This window comes from Chiloscyllium plagiosum, chromosome 22, assembly GCF_004010195.1.
Source record: "Chiloscyllium plagiosum isolate BGI_BamShark_2017 chromosome 22, ASM401019v2, whole genome shotgun sequence".
NCBI classification, from domain to species: Eukaryota; Metazoa; Chordata; class Chondrichthyes; order Orectolobiformes; family Hemiscylliidae; genus Chiloscyllium; species Chiloscyllium plagiosum.
Window position 1 is genome coordinate 55,056,173 of NC_057731.1, and position 21,002 is coordinate 55,077,174.

The 21,002-nt window shown below is 43.0% G+C and overlaps 1 protein-coding gene across 2 annotated transcripts in view; it reads left to right on the forward strand.

The window, feature by feature from the left end:
- LOC122561354 (VPS10 domain-containing receptor SorCS1-like) overlaps nucleotides 1-21,002 on the forward strand; it is a 1,166,089-nt gene that overhangs the window by 928,809 nt on the left and 216,278 nt on the right. For both annotated transcript variants that reach the window (XM_043713086.1, XM_043713087.1), the window contains exons 7-9: nucleotides 1,527-1,645; nucleotides 13,248-13,337; nucleotides 20,588-20,767. In XM_043713086.1, coding sequence (XP_043569021.1) covers nucleotides 1,527-1,645; nucleotides 13,248-13,337; nucleotides 20,588-20,767 — 389 coding nt within the window. The remainder of the gene's footprint in view (nucleotides 1-1,526; nucleotides 1,646-13,247; nucleotides 13,338-20,587; nucleotides 20,768-21,002) is intronic.

The window sequence follows — 21,002 nt, forward strand, 5'->3', positions numbered from 1 at the left end:
CACAGACTGTGGAATATCCTCCGTACCTTTCTCCACTTCTATACCTCTTCCTAGTTTCAAACGTTTCTTTGATCAAGGTTCTGGTATTCAGCCCCAACCTCTCCATATGTGGCTCAGTGCCAAATCTTGTTCCATTACACTCCTGCAAAGTACTTTGCTATACAGATGCTATATAAATGCAAGTGTTTGTTGATAGAGCAAGTGGTGAGAAACACTTTTCTTCTGGCGCAAGAACAGAACTGGATGTATATAACGAGGTCGACAGCATTTGTAGAGTGTGAAACAAAGCTAATGGTTCATGTTGTCAGAACTGGAAATGTTTGCAATTTCACAGGTTTAAAGCAGTTGAAACAGGGAAATGGGAATGAGAGTAAAGTAAAAACAAGGGAGATCTGTAAGAAGGCAAGAGACAGGAGAGGTAAAATTCCTGATGAAGGGCTTTTGCCCGAAACGTCGATTTTGCTGAAGCTCCTCGATGCTGCCTGAATTGCTGTGCTCTTCCAGCACCATTGATCCAGAAAGGAGACAGGAGAGACTGAATGCGAAGAGATGTTTGGGTATGGGAAAATGGGGCGTGTCACAAGAAAAGAAACCAATGTTGGGCCTTGAGTATGGTACATTGAAAGTAGAAGCCTGTGTTGAATCAATGATTCTGTGTTACTTGCCTTTGTAAAGATTTGTGAATAATGCAGAGAAGCAGGTGTTAGACAGCAACTTCTGAATGTTGTCGTTCAAAAGAACATGCAGAGAGGCTCAGTGTTGTTCTCAATTTCTGAAGGATGGTGATCATTGACAGTTTTGCTCCCATTACAACTACAAATTCTAGACTAATCAGTTCTAATGGTCTAATCTGAAGAAAATTGCAGATGCTGGAGATCTGAAACAAAGGAAAGCAGGAAGTGCGGGGATCCAAAACGTTTACTCTGTTTTTCTCTCCACAGATGCTGCCAACCTGCTGAGTTTTTCCAGCCATTTCTGTTTTTGTTGGTTTCAGTTGAATGTCTGATAATAGATTAGGGGAAATTATCAATACTTTTCATCTTTTCGAGATTTGTCAATGATATCTTTTCTATGTTTCCCTTGATTTGCATGTGGTATTTTGTTTTGACCTGTTAACATTCTGTGGTGCATGTGTGGAAATAACGACAGCAGAATGATAGAACATAGAATATAGAACATAGAAGAATACAGCGCAGTACAGGCCCTTCGGCCCTCGATGTTGCGCCGATCCAAGCCCACCTAACCTACACTAGCCCACTATCCTCCATATACCTATCCAATGCCCGCTTAAATGCCCATAATGAGGGAGAGTCCACCACTGCTACTGGCAGGGCATTCCATGAACTCACGACTCGCTGAGTAAAGAACCTACCCCTAACATCTGTCCTATACCTACCCCCCCTTAATTTAAAGCTATGCACCCTTGTAATACCAGGCTATTTGGTGAAAATAGTTTCTGGTGTAAAATGTTTTTGAGTTATTTCATTTCCCTAATTAAATAATCTCCACTCTGTTTTTTTTAACAGATGCTCAGTATGTTACCTGTCGAATTCAGAATTGTTCAGAAGCAGCAAGCAGCAAACTCTTCCCAGGATATATAGATCACAATTCCTTGGTGGTCCAAGATGACTATGTCTTTGCTCAGGTAACTGGTTTGATTTTCACTTCATTTTTCCACAGCTATAGACACAATGGAAGCATCAACTCTAAACTCACAAAGATTCTTGTGTACAGTGCAGAGCTCGACTCAAAACTATTGCTTAACTAATTCTGTTAAAGATCTGAGGCAGACAGAAGATATCTCGCACACGTGATTTGATTTTGATTTTATTGTCACATGAATTTAAATAAAAATACAATAAAATACATTGAAAATCTTTCATTTGTCACCAGGATATGGTGCCATTTTGAATAATGTAAGAATAAGGCAATAAAAGGAAAGGTTCATTTAATCTAGAAAAGTGTTTTGTCGAGGAATAAGACAGTGCTATTTTCTGTGTCTGTGATCGAAAGAAGCAAAAATGTCCTTTAGTAGAGTGATATGCTCTTGTTGGATGTGGGAGTTGAGGGAGAGTTTACGGGTTACTGTGGATTATGTCTGCAATAAATGCCGTTGGTTGCGAATCCTATCAGATTGAATGGATTGGTTGGAGAGACAGAGGCAATGAGGAATTTACAAGAGCAAGGGGATGTGATGGATGGCAGTTATAGGAAGGGGGAAAGTCTCAGATACAGTCACAGAGATGGGTTAACTCCAGGCAAGGTAAGAGAGGTAGGCAGATAGTGTAGGAGCCTTCTGTGGCTATCCCCATGTCAAACAAGTATGCTGTTTTGGAAAATGTAGAGGTTATGGACCCTCAGGGAAACGTCGCGCGAACAGCAAAGTTTCTGGTATTGAGACTGGCTCTAATGCAATGAGGGGTACATCAGGTTCCAAGAGATCGATTGTGTTAGGGGACTTTCTAGTCCAAGGTACAGACAGACGATTCTGTGGCCAGCAGCAAAACATAGGAATGGTGTGTTGCTTCTGTGGTGCCAGGATCAAGGATGTCTCAGAGAGGGTGTGGAATGTTCACAAGGAGGAGAGGAGCCAGCAGGAAGTCATTGTACACATTGGAACTAATGACATAGGAAGGGAACAGGTTGAGATTCTGAAGGGAGATTACGGAGAATTAGGCAGGAATTTAAAAAGGAGGTCCTTGAAAGTAGTAATATCTGGATTACTCCCGGTGCTATGAGCTAGTGAGGGCAAGAATAGGAGGATAGAGCAGATGAATGCATGGCTGAGGAGCTGGTGTATGGGAGAAGGATTCACATTTTTGGATCATTGAAATCTCTTTTGGGGTAGAAGTGACCTGTACAAGAAGGACGGATTGCACCTGAATTGGAAGGGGCGAATATACTGGCAGAGAGATTTGCTAGAGCTGCTCAGGAGGATTCAGACTAGTACGGTGAGGAGGTTGGGGTGCAGGGGGGTGGGACCCAGGGAGATAGTGAGGAAAGAGATCAATCTGAGACTGGTACAGTTGAGAACAGAAGTAAGTCAAATAGTCAGGGCAGGCAGGGACAAAGCAGAGACCAAGTTCAGAGCATTGAGTAGAGGAGTTGGGACTCACATTGAATCATGTTGAGGCAGTACAGGACCTCTTCTGGAATACTGTGTACAGTTCTGGTCACCCTGACATAAGAAAGATGTTATTAAATTGGAGAGGATTTCAGGATATTACCAGGACTGGAGGGTTTGAGTGAAAAGGAGAGGTTGGAGAGGCTGGGACTTTTTTCACTGAAATATAGGAGGTTGATTGGTGACCTTACAGAGGTTTCTAAAATCATGAGGGGTATGGATAATGCAAAGTCTTTTCCCTAGGGATATCAAAACAAGGGGGCACAATTTTAAGGTGAGAAGAGAAAGATTTAAAAGTGACCTGAGGGGCAACTTTCTCACCCAGAGGGTGATTTTGTGTGTGGAATGAACTGAAAGAGGAAATGGTTGATGCAGATGCAATTACAACATTGAAATGACATTTGGATAGGTACATGGATAGGAAAGGTTTGGAGGGATATGGACAAGATGGTGGCAATTGAGATTAGATTAATTTAGGATATCTGGTCAGATGGAAGGGTCTGTTTCTGTGCTGTATCACTCTATGACTCTATGACTTTATGTCATCTGCGATCAGCTTTCTGAACACACTCTGAAAATCAGCTTGGAGATCTTCCTTGTCTCAATGACATCTGGTCATATTGGGTTTTGTACTGAGTAAAGCATTTCAGACTGAGACAGAGAAATGTCTTCACACAGAGATTGGTGAACTTGTGGAGTTCACTATCACATCAAGTGATTGAGGCAAAAACATTGTATGAGTTCAGGGAGGATTTGGATATAGTACATGTGGCTAATGAGGATCAAAAGATATGGGAGAAAAGCAGGAACAGGTTATTGAATTGGATAATCAGCCACGATCATATTGAATGGTGGAGCAGGCTCGAAGGGCCGAATGACCTACTCCTGCTCCTATTTTCTACAATTCTATGAACCAACAGAGGAACTCTACCTTAAAGTGGTTCATTAAAATGAATACCAGGAGGGGACCTTAATTCCAACTTACAGTTACAGTCAGGGGACTCGGGGTTTCTAGGAGGTTAGAAAGTTAAAGATCTGGCGTATGCAGAGTGGGATATGGAGAGTCAATGAGCACCTGGATCTCAAAGGGCAGCTTGATAATTTAGAAATAATATTACAAGGCTGAGTGCTTTGGTGTTTATACACCATTTCAAAGTTAGCACTGGACAGCCAGATTTCCCGCGTCTCAGGAATCCTGTCAACTCAGGTGAGGTGGAAATATCAAACCCGAAAAGCTAAACTCTTGTCCACATACCTTGGCAGCACCTCACACTCTCCCCTTCACCTGCCTCCCAGGATTACCAATATGAAGACTCACCTCACCATGGCCTCTGCTGTCACCCCAAAGACCTCTGACCTTCTGACACCCATCACTGTCTCAGTCTCTGAGCCCTCAGGCCTGCACATTTTGCACTCATTAAGAAAAATGAGTGTCACTATCATGAATCATTCATGTCAGTATGAGTTTGGTTCTGTAGTGTAACGTTGAAGTTTAATCAAAAGGAAATCTTTGATGCCATCAGTCCAGTAATACAGGGAAGTTTGTTTGGAAATGGCAGCCAAGAATGGGCAACCTGTTATAGGGATAAAAGGAGCACAAGAAACCGATTTTAGTCTGCTCAATGGACATGTCTTTAAAGGGTCAGATTTGTGGGAATGACTCTGCAGAGGTCACTCTTACCGATGCTGTCATGGACAGATACATCTGCAGCCAGCAGATTGGTAAGGATGAGGTCAGGTATGTTTCTCCCTATTGTTGGTTCCCTCACCACCTGCCGCAGACCCAGTCCAACAACAATGTCCTTTAGGACCCGACCAGCTCGATCACTAGTACCTCTGCCGAGTGTCTCTCGGTGATGAATATTGAAATCCCCCACCCAGAGGACATTTGATTCATCAGCTGAGGGAAGATGGTATGTAGTAATCAGTAGGAGGTTTCCTTGCCCATGTTTAACCTGAAGTCATGAGACCTCATGGGGTCTACAGTCAATATTGAGGACTCCCCAGGCAGCTCCTTCCTGACTGTTTTTCTCTGTGCCACCACCTCTGCTGGGTCTGTCCTGCCGGTGGGACAGGACATATCCAGGGATGGTGATAGTGGTGTCTGGGACATTGTCTGTAAGGTGTGATTCCATGAGTATGACTGTGTCAGGCTGTTGCTTGACAAGTCTGTGAGACAGCTCTCCCAATGTTGGCACAAGCCCCTAGATGTTAGTGAGGAGGACTGTGCAGGGTTGACAGAGTTGTTTCTGCCGTTATCTTTTCCAGTGTCTGGGTTAATATCTGGTGATCCGTTAGAGTTACATTTCTTTACTGAGCAATGGGCATAACTGAGTATCTTGCTAGACCCTTTCAGAGGCCTGTTGAGAGTCAACCATGTTGCTATGGGTCCAGAGTCACGTGTAGACCAGACCAGGTAAGGATGCCAGATTTGCTCTCCTAAAGGGTACTAGGTAGACCAGATGTTTTTTCCCCTGATAATCACAGTGGTTTCATGATTGCCACAAGATATTTAATTCTAGATGAAGCAAGATAAATGAGCTTGTAGGCTTGGCTGCAAGAACATCAACGCTGGGAACTAAGTACCCAAGGAACCCAGCATATTGAAAAGACAGGCAGCTGGGCGACGGGGGTGGGGTGGGAGGTGGGCTTGCCTAGTTGGTGAGAAATGAAATTAAATTGAGAGCAAGAATTGATGTAGAGTCAGAAGGTGTAGAATCGGTGTGGATAGAGTGGAGGAACCGCAAAAGGAGAAAGACCCTGAGGGGAGGTGTGTACAGGCCTCCGAGCAGTTGTCAGGATGGAGGAAAGAAATGAAATCAGGAGATAAAAAAGGCATGTAGGAAAGGCACTGTTCCCATAATTATCGGGGGGGGCTTCAATATGCAGGTGGACTGGGAAAATTAGGTTGGCAGTGGATCCGAAGACAAAGAATTAGTGGAATGTCCACAAGATGATTTTCTTTGGAGCAGCTTGTGGTAGAGCCTACTGGGGAACTGGCAGTACTCATTTTGGTGATGTATAATGAGACCAACCTGATTAGGGAGCTTATGGTGAAGGAAACCCTAGGGGCCAGTAAACATAATATGACCATAATATGACAGTGCAGTTTGAGAGGGAGAAGCTGGAATCAGATGTAACAGGATTACAACTGACTAAAGGTCTGAGGGAGGAACTGGTCAGTTGATTGGAAGGGAAGTCTAGCAGGGAAGACATTGAAACAGAAATGGCAAGAGTAGCTGGAGGAAATTCAGGAGACACAACAGGAATTCATCCCGAGGAAGAAGAATCATACTAAGGGGAGGACGAGGTAACCATGGCTGACAAGGGAAGTCAGGGACAGGATAAAGGCAAAAGAGAAACCATCTAATGTGATGAAGATTAGTGGGAAGCCAGAGGGATGGGAGACCTTTAAAACCCAGCAGAGGATAACTCAGAAAGCAATAAGGAGGGAAAGGGTGAGATATGAGAATAAGCTGGCTTGTGTTATAAAAGAAGACTGCAGGAAATGTTTTAGACACTGAAGGGTAAGAGAGAGAGAGAGAGAGACGCTGGACTGTTGAAAAATTAGGCTGGTGAAGTAGTAATGGAGGAACCAGATAGGTACTTTGAATCAGGTTTCACAGTGGAAGACACCAATAGTAATCCAGAACTTCAAGAAATTCTGGAGTTAGAGGTTGGTGTAGTGGCCATCACTAAGGAGAAGATGCTGGGGAGGATGAAAAGGTGACGTGGTGGTGCAGTGGTTAGCACTGCTGCCTCACAGGTTCGATTCCAGCCTCAGGTGACTGTCTGTGTGGAGTTTGCACATTCTCCCCGTGTCTGTGTCGATTTGCTCTGGTTTCCTCCTGCAATCCAAAGATGTGCAGGTTAGGTGGATCAGCCATGGGAAATTGCCCATAGTGTACAGGGATGTGCAGGTAGGCAGATTTGCCATGGGAAATGCAACATTACAAGGGTAAGTTGTGGGTCCAGGTGAGATGCCCTTTAGAGGGTGGGTGTGGACTTGATGGAATAAATGGTCTGCTTCCATGCTCTATGGGTTCTATGATTTTGAAGGCAGAGAAATCACTCAGACCAGATAGATTACAACCCAAGGTTCTGAAGGAGAAAGCTGAGGAGATTATGGAGGTGAGCTTTCAGGGATCACTGGAGTCGGACATGTTCCAGAGGATTGAAAAATAGCTAATGTAACACCTCTGCTTAAGAAAGAAGGAAGGGAGAAGACAGAATATTGGTCACTGGTAGAATTTTAGAGTCTATTATTAAGGATGCAATTCTGGAGTACTGGATGTGCTCAGTAAAATGGGCTGAGTCAGCATGGCTTCGTCAAGGGGAGGTCATGCCTGACAATCTGTTTGAATTTTTTGAGGAGGTAATAAGTAAGTTAGACAAAGGAGAGCCAGTGGGCATAATCTGTTTGGATTTCCAAAAAGCCATTGACAAGGGGCCCACAGAAAGCTGCTAAATAAGACAAGAGTCTATGGTATTTGGGGCAAGGTGCTAGTATGGATAGAGGATTGGCTTACTGGCAGAAGGCAGAGATAAAGAGATCTTTTTCAGGATGGAAAGTACAGTTCCACAGGTGTCTGTGTTAGGACCACAACTATTCACGATCTGGACCAAGGAACTGAGGGCATTGTTACTAAAGATACGGATGACACAACGACATGAGGAAGGACCAGTCGTGTTAAGGGAGCAGGGAGGCTTCAGAGGGACTTGAGTAGGCTTGCCGAGTGGGCAAAGAATTGGTAGACAGAATACAATGTGGGGAAGTGTGAGATAATGCACATTGGTTGGAAGAATGGAGGCTATTTCTAAACGGGGAAAGATTTTGAAAATCTGAAGCATAAAGTGATTTGGTTGAACTTAATCAAATCTTGTTCCACGTAAATGAAGAGCTCATTTTAAGGCTGCAATGTAACATTGCATGTGAACCCATACACTAAAGCCCTTGCCTAATTCTGAGAAAATTAAAAGATGACCTTTTCAGACTCTGTTGTCTGCAGGCACATTGAAAATGGGAACAAATAAAGTCTTATTGAATACAAACCTCAATTCAATCAATTGTCACTCAGATCTAGATCGAGAGAAAAGAAAGTCTGGTTCTATAGCATTTCTGGAGACCTAAATTGTTTCAAGAAAAATCAATCCTACCAATTTATCTTATATCTCACCCAATTCTTATGTGGCATTGATTCTGATCTTTCTATCAAATGGAAAACTGCCTCATGCATCTTTGTTTTAGTCCAGTTTATTACATCACTTCTGATCCTTTTTCTTGCTCTTTTTAACAAGTGAACACAAAACAATGAAGGCAAATAGGATGAGGAAAAGATCTGATTCTTTTCAAAATAGTCCTTAATGATGTCTGTTGTTCATCAATCATTCATGGCAATGTCAGCTTGCTTTTGGAGGTTAATCAGTGGAAATACATTTCCAGCGTATTTTACTAGGAAGCCACCAAATGGGATTAGGCTTGAATCTGAAGGAGAGATTGCACTGAGTCAGCTTCCAGTTGAGGATGGAGAATTATTCTAAAACATTAAAAGCAGCATCAAATACACGGGAGATCATGTTCAGTCAAGCCTACACATAGATCTAAAAGGGCCTGTCTCGGTTTGGAAAACAGCAGCTGAAAGGACTCAAGGCAATTATCCAGAAACAGAAATGACCAATCACCATGGAGTTTTGATCAAGACAGAAGTAGAATGATGTACCTTGCCCTTCTTTTTATGTGGCTGTGTCTGGCTGGGCCAGCATTTCCTTATTGCCCAGGGGGCAGTTCAAAGTCAGCCATATTGAGGTGAATTTGGAGTCACATGTAGGCAAGACTAGCAGTTTCCTTGCCCACAGGACAGTTGTGAACCAGGTGGGATTTCCCCCTGACAATTGTTTCACAGTTATCATTAGATTCTTAATTCCAGAAATTCAACTTTTGTCAGGGCAGGATTTGAACCTGGGTTCATGGAGCACTCCACAGGTTTTTGGGTTAATAATTTAATGATAATATCACTAGCCCATCACCTCCCTTACATGGAGTAAAGCCACATAATATACTCTGCCCCACCCCCAGTTTCCCACGTTACATCAATAGAAATTCAGACTGCTGAGTCTCTGCTGATTTTACACAGCCAGCTGCCTCCCAAAATTATTTGAATACAAACTACGATATGATATTTAAAAGCCTAATTTTGGTAACATTTATTCAAGAGGTTTGTTTTCTTGAGCATACAGAGACAGTGTTTGTTTGTGTGCTGCAGATCTCTTGCATCTCTGTCTCTCCAGCTGTCAGTTGTTGAGAGCACCTCTGATTCTCACTGTCACCCTGCTATCCCCTACTCTCCCCTCCTGCACGGAGGGGAAGGAGAGAGCTATCAGTGAGACCCATGAAAAGTGTCAACCCAATGGATGGAGAGGATTTGTTGAGACTGACTCTGAGGTGATGGAGAGGCGCATTGTGCCAAAAAATGTCTATGAGAAATAGATAGGTAAGTATATGACCGACAGAGATGTGTGAAGTGCTGCGAAGGACATGCGTCAGCCTTATGGGTGAATAGGCCACTGCCCTGATCTTTTCTGACTTGGTTAGCTCATTAAGCTGTTTCCTGCAGTGGATCCAGGAGGGTGTTCGAGACCTCAGCAACCTCCACTTTCAATGGCAATCTTCACCTTCCTGTTACAAAGGAATTATATCTCACGCAGTGTCTTCAGAGATCCTAGCAGCACGTCCAAGGAGGTACCAGTGAAGTGATTGTGGCCTTTGTCTGTCTTGACTCCTTTCCAAGATTTCTTTCCCTCTTTATGCCAATTCCTATTGCTTGGTGTTGAACAGTTAGAGTGTCCGACTGAACAGACTGCATTGATTATCATAGGAACTTTGATTGCTGCTAATTGGAAATCAGGTGTTAACAGATGCGGCTCTGTGAGAAACCCTTTGACAGACCCAGTACACATAAATGGATTTAAACAGATTAGCCATGGTCTCCCTGAATGATGGAACAGACTCAAGGGGCTGAATGGCCTACTCCCCCATTCAAATGTCTCACGTTTGATCTTGTTCCCAGTCATTCGATACATTAAAATTCACCCCAATGTGCCTTTGCTCATACTAAATTGAACTTTTTTTTTAAATGTATAAGTTAAAATTTCAAAGGGATACAAAGCCCCAGTCAAGCTTGTTTTGTCAGCAATTTAAAAATCGTACCTATCAACACGAGAGTCAGACTGAGAGAGGTGTAACCAGGATATCTTTCCTCAAACCATTTTGAGATTTTCAAAAGAAAAGTTGATTTCTGGGAGGAAAATGTTCCACGGGAAAATTGGCTAACAGCGGTGAAAGGGGGATGTAGGCAGGCTGCAGAAGCCTGTGGCCTCTCAGCTGTTTGTAGGGAATGTGGATATGGTAGGACACAGGTGAGAGTAGAACAGGGGAAAGAAGATGGTATTGGGACCCAGCGCAATGGATCTGTATGGGTGGAGGGGAGACGACTAATGGTAATAATAGCCGTGGTGACAAGTGGAGGAGTTGTGTGAATGGATAGTGATTGCAAGAGAAACCAGGGCAAGTTCAAAGAGTGGGGAAAGGAATTAGATGGAAACTTAGAACATAAGAACTTAGGAACCAGGAGCAGGAGTAGGCCGTCTGGCCCCTCGAACCTGCTCCACCATTCAATAAGATCACGGCTGATCTTTTCATGGACTCAGCTTCACTTACCCGCCCTCTCACCATAACCCTTATTTCCTTTATTATTCAAAGAATTATTTACCTTAGCTTTAAAAGCATTCAGCGAGGAAGCCTCAACTGGGCAGGGAATTCCACAGATTCACAATCCTCCTCAATTCAGTCATGAACCTGTTACCCATAATTTTGAGGCTATGCCCTCTTGTCCTCGTTTCACTCACCAGTGGAAGTTCATCTGCCCAAATCCCCTCAAATGCAAGCTACAGTGCCTCATCTCCCTGACTCACTGTCACTTCTCACATGAGAGAGAAAAATGCAAGTAAACTAAAAGACAGATGGCAAGCAGAGAGTCAGCAAAATAATAGCATCCAAGAGAAAGTCTATTGTCTACAATATACATCGCCACGGGAGTTTCACCAGTGGAAATAAATCCTGTATCATCGATCATTAGAAAAAAAGTTTCAGATGGAAACTCTGTTTGAGGAATTATTGCTGACGTGTAAAAATATTAATAGAATAGCATAATCTTACAGATCACTTCTTTTTGGGATTTTGCAACCTCGAAACTGAGCGAGATAAATGCCTTGCATTTTTCAGTAGGCTAACCATACAGGTCATAGAAATTGCTGCATTCCATTAACTTTTATTGAAACAGACTAAAAATTCTGACCACAAGACAGAGTGAGTAAACCTCCATTGGGTGGACCACTTGCTCATTCTTGTCAACAGGATTAGTGGGAAAAAAAGAAAACTTACTTGTTGATTTGACCTTTCCATTAAACTTCTTGGAAACAGTTAAGATATTGTCCACCTTAATTTCAGCACCTTCAATATTGGCAAAGGATCAGTCAGACGATCATATGGCAATTTAGAAGGAGCAAGAGTTGAGAGAGCTCAAATCAAAATCAGCTTTTGATTGCAAACCAGTCTAATTGAAGGATAAAAAGCTTTGAACCAGTGGAAAAGACAATGTTTCCTAACACTGCCATCCTGTTCACTGATGAATGTGAGGGACCAAAAGAAGCCCTTTGGATAAAGAAACAACATATGGATCGGATGAATTTGGGTTGTTATAAAGAGCTAAGAGACAGTGAAGGGACAAGGAGCATTTAGCATGAAAGCTGTTCGGTGGTCACTTTTTCAACAGCGTTAAAATCAGCAAGCACATAGTGAGACATGGGGATTCTGCATTTCAATTTCCCCATTCCAACTAAACCCAGTAATTGATATCAGCTGAAGAGTTCAAAATCCTCCTGAGACCATTTGTAGCAAAAGAACAATCTATGAATTCTCTCAAAATGATAAAAAACGGAAAAAAATAGGTGTTTTACATCTGAAAGATACTCATGTACTTGATTTTTAAACAGGTCTCTTATGATTACGCAGGTATACCAATGCTGATTGCAGGAAAGAAACAGTTGTCTCTGATTTGATTGGCAAGTGACTGAGAAAAGCAGGTTAATTACAATAAATAGGGAGATCTGTTTCCTTGTTTGTTCAGCTGACAAACATCCCAAATTAGGTGCTGTCTGTCAATGTCACAAGGAACAAGCTAGCGCCAAGCCAGTAAAAGGAGAAGAAAAGGAAATATGACATCCAGTGAGGCAGCCTGGTTAACCGGAGGAGCCAAACATCAGCTGTATAATCCACTTATCAATTTGCAACAGTCAGCTGTTTTACCAGTTTATGGCAGCCATATGAATGGTCAGGTATGAAAACATGTGGAGAGATGACAACGTGTGGAAGAGAAAGAACAAAAGGCTGGGCAGAGGGGCTCAGACTTGGAGACTATCAAAGCATTTCAAAATGTGCAGAGTCACCTTGCCTATTATGTATCTTGAATGCATATTATGAAAGAAAGTAGACTCTATTGACTCTGAATTTATAGTCAATACTATAAGTTTGACCCTTGTCCTTTTTCAATTTAATAAATAGGGAAGCAATGATCACCAATGGTACAATAGAATGAATTTGTTTGTCGGAAATGCTTCCAATTTTATGAAGCTCATCAAGATTCTGGAATGACCAACATCAAAATAGTAACATAATTTATTACATTTTCTATTAGTCAGAGTTTTGAAATCAAAGGACAGGTAAGCAACAATTTGCAGTGTTCAGTATTTCTTCACTGCTGTTGTTTCAGCTATGTGTTTAATTGCACCTCACAGTCAGGCTTCAGCCATGGCACTGACTTCAGGACATGTCTCGTTCACTGAAAAGCCTCACTTTGTTTGTATTTTACGAGAAAAATAAATTACCAAGTTGCTTTAGTGATTGGGCTGAAGTGGTTATTATCTTTGTCACCCAGAGGGTCAAGTCAGAACATTTATTAATGTTTATTGCGCATTTGCTCTCCATTAATTGTTTACCGCCCATAAACCAATTTCTGTTCCAGAACAAAAAGCAAGTGTAATATGTGTCTTGTGCTTCACTACCCAGGTGACATCTGGTGGACGGGTGACTTACTACGTGTCATATCGAAGACAGAGCTTCACACAAATGAAACTCCCCAAATATTCATTGCCCAAGGTAAAAAGAAGTAAAATCTTGACATTCTTTTGATCACAGAGACCTTCTCCTGTACTGCACAGTATCTCATTACAATGATTTTATGATGAAAGTGTTTTATCTTTATTTAATTATATCAGAATTGCAAACAAAATGGAATTATCAGAAGGTAACATGTATTTGAGCGGTATGGCCAGGGGAACTGGCTGATGGAGACAGGGTGCTTTTAACACATCTTTCTCATTTGGGAGCTCCAAGCCTGTTAATAAAGTTCCTCACTGATCAGCTTCTACTGACTCTGACAGAACATTAGGACCATGGCTAGGAACTCTAAAGCAGAGCTCTCCAGATTCAGCTGAGTTGTACATTGGTGTAGACATGCCTGGCCTTACCAGGTACACCATTCCCAGAGCCATGCTCAGTGTCAGCACTCCTGCTTTTGAGTCAAAAGTTGAGTTCATGGCTCACTGCAGGAGTTGAACGTGCTGTCAGATCTGATGCTCAGTGTGACACAGTCGGAGCTGCCACAGTTGCTATCTCTTAGTTGAGATGTCAAACTGAGCTCCCATCTTCCCTCTCTCCTCAATGTAAACAATCCCCTGACAGAGCAGGGGAAGTATCCCTACAATCCCTCAATGAAAGCCAGTCATCTAGTCATTATCACATGGCTGAGTGCGAGAGCTTGCTGAAAAGAATTAGATATATTACAACAGCATCTATATTTCCTATTACATCATGGGCTGTGAGGGTTGTGTGCAGCATCTGGAGGATGTGACACATGATGGATAAGCAGCATTTTGGGCCCACCTACAGCAGGTAGACTGCAGCAGGTTCAAGAAGGTGGCTCACCCCCACCTTCTGAAGGGCAGCTAGGGATGATACGGCCCAGCCAGTGACACCCAATGTCCCCCAAGTGAATAAATATTAAATAATAAACACAAGTCTTCTTACTCACCAGGAATGGGGCAAACAATTGTAAACTGACAATCAAGAGAGAAAATCCATTTCCTGTGTAATTATTTAAGGGATGTGAGTCTCACTGGCTGGGCCAGCTTTTACTGCCCATCCCTGATGAGCCCAGAGGGCAGGCATTAAGAGTCAACCAAATTGCTGTGGCTCTGGAGCCACATGTAAGCCAGCAAAGTTGAGGTGGATGGATTTCCTTTCTCACAGGGCCTGACTGGGTTTGTGTATCTTATATGGGTCTTTATAAGGTCATGTCTTAACATCTCTTTCTGTCATGATGGGATTAAGTCCATTATACCAATATATCAGCCTGCAACTCCAAATTACTATTCCAATGACACTGCCTGGTAGCTATTGTCTCCTTGTCAACGTGCCCATAACACTGGTGTCCTTGGTGGGCTGCAGGGGACAAAGGCCACCACAGACACACCATGTCACCATTAGAGGATTAATGCTTACGGTATCTTCTCCAACCTCTCAAGCATTGCTGTGGTGTAACAGCCCAAGTCTATCCAGCCTGATTACCTGAGAGATACATCCACTGAGTTCCTGAGGTACTATCATTAACCAAAGCTGAAGACTTGACAGTGAACCTGATTCCTTCCTTTTCCTATTAAATGTCCTTTTGGCCTATTGTTCAAAATTGTGGCCTTAATTCTGATGCTGAAAGAGATACATTCCTTTTCTCATGATTTCAGAAAACACTAGGTTTACTTGTCAGCCACTGCTTCCAAATATCCAAGTGTGTGCCAACCCTGTCCTGCATTTACTAAATGTCCCATACCCTACTGACGATACTCCCATTTGATGATTTACATCTCCCAATGTATAGATTACACATTGCCCTTGGATGGAGAGTGAAAGAGATATCACAATGCAGGCTGAACAATGTCAGTGCATACAGCAGAAGTGACAGTACACTCTTAAAACCTGTATCAGACCCTTTAAGGGAAGCAAAATCCTAGTGGTATTGTTGCTCGGTTACTAATTGAGAGGAGAAAGTGAGGTCTGCAGAGGCTGGAGATCAAAGCTGAAACTTTATTGCTGGAACAGCACAGCAGGTCAGGCAGCATCTAGGGAACAGAAGATTCGACGTTTCGGGCACATGCCCTTCTTCAGGGCATGAAGAAGGGCCTGTGCCCGAAACGTCGAATCTTCTGTTCCCTAGATGCTGCCTGACCTGCTGTGCTGTTCCAGCAATAAAGTTTCAGCTACTAATTCAGAGACCCAACTAATGGTTTGAATCTCACCAGGCAGATGGTGGAATCTGAATTAAATAAAAAATCTGAAACTAAAATCCAATGATGATCATGAAACCATCCTGACTGTCAAAAAAACCCCATCTGGGTCATTAATGTCCTTTAGGGAAGGAAACTGCCATCCTTACCTGGTCTGGCCTACATGTGACTCCAGACGCACAGCAATGGGTTTGACTTTTAACTCCCCTCTGGGTAATTAGGGATGGGCAATAAATGCTGGCCAAACCAGTGATGTCCATATCCTGTTAATGAAAATTAAAGTAATCAAGGGGTTTAGTTGCCAATCTGGTGTATAGCGTTGGCTATTTCTTGCTTTTTTGAGCTTTGTATGGAAGTAAAACAAGAGGAATCTTTTTTAAAAAATTCCACAATCCATAACAGGAGGTAAAAAATGAAACAATAGAGAACCGTGAAGTAATATATTTTTACAACGTGGTTGTTCTCTGATGTTCACATCACAGTAGCAGCAACTCTTCATTTGTTTTGAGCACAAGGTGATGCCTTAAATGATGAATTGTTGAAAATGTTTAAAATCTGCCCAATGTTGCCTCTCCCATCAGGTTACCAGAAATAACCACCATCGCCTGGAACATGAGCAGAATCCTTTCTAGCTCAACAAAGTTTTCACTCAATAACCATTGATCCAGAATTCAATAGGGGTTTTCGAAGCAGATCAGGAGGAGTAGAAATTAATGTCTCATGTTGGGCATCTGGGCTGTCCCAATGTTCTGGATTCAAGAATTGACCTTTGACATACCATTTTGCATAAGACAAATAAAAAGTATCAATTTTATCCCATTCGTGTCTCCTAGACTGGGAGGTCTTGTGATGCATTGGTAGTGTCCCTACCTCTGAGTCAGAAGCTCTGCCTTTGAGACTCATGCGAAGGTGTGTTGGCCTGGGAAGGTGCAATCAGACATGGAAAAGCAGATTGATGGTCAGTGTGTAAAAGTCCTTCCAATATGCTGAACAGCAGGCAGTAAAAATAGGAAGGTTACCTGCTCTGCACCTTACCCATATGCATGGACCGATCCAATGGTCCAACCCTGGAGACTGGGACAGGGGTAAAGATAGACAGAGTGAGTTTGACCAAGGAACATTCCTGATGAAGGGCATAGGCCCAAAATATTGAGTCTCCTGCTCCTCAGATGCTGCCTGACCGGCTGTGCTTTTCCAGCACCACACTCTTCAACTAAGGAATATTTCCAGAGGTTTTCCTTAATTGATCACCATGGAGCTCAATATCCAATTCCAGATGGTGGGTGAATTCCTGATGATGTCAGCAGGAATTAGAGAGCCAGTAACTCCGAGACCATCAACGGGATAACTGAGAGAGATAGACATTGAACGTGATTGTTGAGGAGCCTGCCTCAGTGGCAGAGTTGGAACTGTGGGTGTGGCCCTTACTGCTAGCAGCCCCCTCTTTTGGGGAAAGGAGTCTCCATTTTGAAGACGTTAGACCATTACAAGGTTGTCACTTCCACTGAGTCAGTGGCCTCCATAGATGGCAGGAGCATTCTGCTGCTGGCTAAATGCCAGCTCACTATTTAATCGGGACCTTAAATGTGGTCCTTGGATTTCTGCCCTTCTCTGGCAAACTTCCACAGCAGGGGATACATGGCAGAACCATCCCTAAGTGTTTCTTGGCTTTTTCAGAAACAGCCACTGCTTCCAAAATCCAAGTATGTGCCAACTGCCCTGCACTTTTTGAATGTCCCATACCTGACTGATGATACTCCTATTTGATGATGTTCGTCTCTCAATGTATAGATTACACATTGCCCTTGGATGGAGAGCGAAAGAGGTATCACAATGCAGGCTGAACAATGTCAGTGCATACAGCAGAAATTACAATCCACTCTTAAACCCTGTATCAGACCCTTTAAGGGAAGCAATATCCGAGTGGTGTTGTTGCTCGGCTACTCCCTTCACCTATTGGCCAGGAAAATACCACCCTAAACTGCGACAAAATACGTCAGATGTTTGTGCCTCAGTTTTAACATGATGTCAACTTGTGAAAAGAGGATGTTTGTGCAAGGCAGCTCCTCTCCTCTGAGTTTACATTCCAGAGTGGATTGAAGTTAAGGCAGGGTTATTTTCGGAAGTAACCCGTATACATGAGGTATACTGGAATACAGTCTAAATACTCCCAGTGATGACAAATGTTTAACTTAGACAGGAGGGACTGGGTAACAGATATCCATGTAGTTTATTGACTAGTCCATCCAGAAACATAAAGCAGATCAAGCTAAAGATAACTCTTTGCATCACTTGAACTTAACCATGCAAAGAGAACCCACCATTTCCTCCTGAGAGCTTCAAAGTGATTTAATGTTTTTGTTTAAGTCTCCCTCCCTCAAGCACTATTTTAAGTATTAAACAGAGATTATAAAGGTGTTAAAAACAGTGCAAAGTGCTGACTGTGTAGCAAGAGGAACACCAGTAAGGTGTCAAGAGGATTCTGTGAACCGGCCATGAAGGTGAAGTCAGGAGGGGACAGCCGGTGGGATCCAGTCACAGACAGGGATGGGATAAAAGTCAGAAACCTCCAAGCAAGGTGGGATGATTAAGTAAACAAGGACTGGAACAAGCTGATCGATTGCTTGTTCTGCTGATATTGACTTAAAAAGTCTTAAATGGATGAGTTGAATCACATGACAACTTATTGCTTTGCTCTGAAACAATAAGCAATTCACACACATTTTGCTTCTGGAGCATCAAGATTATCATCAGAAGGTCACAAATGGAAGGAGCAAAAGAAAGCCATTCAGCCCAAAAGAAAGCCATTCCTGCCTTTTCCCCATAACTCCCAATTTCCTTCCTGATTAAATATCTGTCTCTCTCAGCCTTAAAGAGAAATAATTCCTTCTCATCTCTGTCTTAATTGGGCAACCTTCTAGTTTTGTGATTGTCCCCTCTGGTCCTAGACTCTCCCACAATGGGAAATAACCTCTCCACATCTACTCTGTTAAATCTCCTAAGAATCTTAAAAACTGAATGAACTTTGGATGCTGTAAATCAGATTACCTAACACTACGGGCAATTTAGCATGGCCAATTCACCTGACCTGCACATCTTTGGACTGTGGGAGGAAACCGGAGCACCCAGAGGAAACCCACGCAGACACGGGGAGAATGCAAACTCCACACAGTGAGTCGCCTGAGGCAGGAATTGAACCCGTGTCTCAGGCGCTGTGAGGCAGCAGTGCTAACCACCGTGCCGCCCACAAAAATATGCAGTGAGACTTGAACTCCCAACTCCTGTCTTATAAGGCCAGTGATCTAACCCCTGGAACATTAAATATAAGACAAGGTTGCTATAAGGTTGCTCCTCATTCTTGTCAACTCCAATGATTTCAGACCCAAGCGTCTTAACATCTCCTCAGAGTCCCTCCATACCTTGTATAACCGGGTGAACCTTCCCTGGACTGCTTCCAAGGCCAACATGTCTGTCATTAGATAAGGGCTCAAAACTGTTCACAGTATTCCAGCTGTGATCTAATTAGTGTCTTGTCCAGCTTTAATAATGCCTCCTTACAGGTGGGCACCAAAGGTGCCACACACATGCAGACATTGACCAATTGATCTATGTCTGGTCATCATGGCTGTGGGAGACATGTTGCCTGAAGAACTGGGTGGAATATCATTAACAACAAAAAGGAAAAACTAAGCCATGGTCAAATCCAGGTGCTCACGCTGTGAATGGCATTACCATAGAATCCCTGCAGGATGGAAAGAGGCCATTCAGCCCACACCAACCCTCCCAAAGCATTCCACCCAGACCCACACATCCCTGAACACTATGGGTAATTTAGCACAGCCAATCCACCCTGACCTGCACATCTTTGGATTGTGGGAGGAAACCAGAGCACCCAGAGGAAACTCACACAGACACGGGGAGAATATGCAAACTCCACACAGACAGTCGTCCGAGGGTGGAATTGAACCTGGGTCCCTGGCGCTGTGAGGCAGCAGTGCTAACCACTGAGCCACCATGCCACCCCGTTTTATCATAATAGTTTGAGATGATGAAAGTCTTTGTCACAATTAGTTATGAGCACAGTGTTTGTCTCTGTTTATCTGTTTTTGTGAATGTTTTGAGCAGTCCACAGGTACCTTCAAAACCTGCTATGCCTCTTGAGGTTACCAAGAAGGACTCTCCTTCACAACCTCTCCCCTCGCCTGAGGGTGTAGTGACCCTCAGGTTAAACCAACATCAGTCAACTCTCTCTAGTGAGAGAGTGGGACTATGGGGAGGGGAGTCCATGACCAATCTCCCAGGGGCAACCAGGGATGGACAATAAAGAGTGACCTAGTCAGCAACACTCACATCCAAGAAACAAACAGAAAGGATTCAATTACACTTCGCATTATTTCAACTGCACTATTTCCCCGGGCATCCAAACCAGGCATTGAGATCTTGCCCTCAAAGCACATTCAGAAACAGGCCCAATCATGTGGTAATTATGGCCTGGTAATGCCTCATTATTTAGTCTGAGCATATCGGCTGGGTAGGATGGCTTGAGATTCGCACTCCCTACTGTTGACGTGATGCGGCAGGAGCTGGTTTAACAACAGTGTCATGGAAATTAAATTGACTCAACTCAACTACTAGCAACAGCAACCAAAAAGAGCTTTATTAATTTTAACCTCTGCATTGCAGAGGGACCACATGCACTTGACAACAATACCTTGTGGAAGGGCCCTGAGCATAATTCAGGTATTTGTCTTATACAGTTTCTTATTACGCTCTCAAGGACAAAGACTGTGAAGGTTTGAGTTGTTATTCTTTTCATTCCCTTGTTGTGGACATACTGTTCCTATATTTTTCTCTTGTTGAATGTTTACAAAGTTCCGCAGAGACAAGCTGTCCCTCGACTGCAGACTTCAGCAAAGTGTCAGAAAGTTTTAAATTTAGTAAAGCATTGTCTTTCAGATTTCAGAGTAAATGGATTTCAGAGTAAATGTTAATTTTGTTAATTTTCCATTACAAACAGTGATCTCAAAGTAGGATCAGTGCAACATAAACTTTTTGTTGTCCTGGCAGGATATGCACATCATCAGCACTGACGACAATCAAGTGTTTGCCGCTGTGCAAGAATGGAACCAGAATGACACGTACAATCTATACGTGTCTGATGCAAGAGGAGCTTACTTCACGATTGCTTTAGAGAATGTGAAAAGCAGCCGAGGCCCGGAGGGGAATGTTATGATTGACCTTTATGAGGTAATGTAATGTCTGTACTCAACAGTACTCTTTAAGGTAAAGGTTTCTATTTTACTGAAACCTGACATGAATGAAACTCAATTTTCCAGTGTATTTACATAACAAACAGCCAACCGATACTTCAGCTCCAATATTCCAGTGACTAATCTGAGGAAGGGATTAAATTAGCTCAGAGAAGATCAGATTAGCCTGTTTAGGAAGTATACTAATGTGTTTGTGGCTAAGCCTCATAATG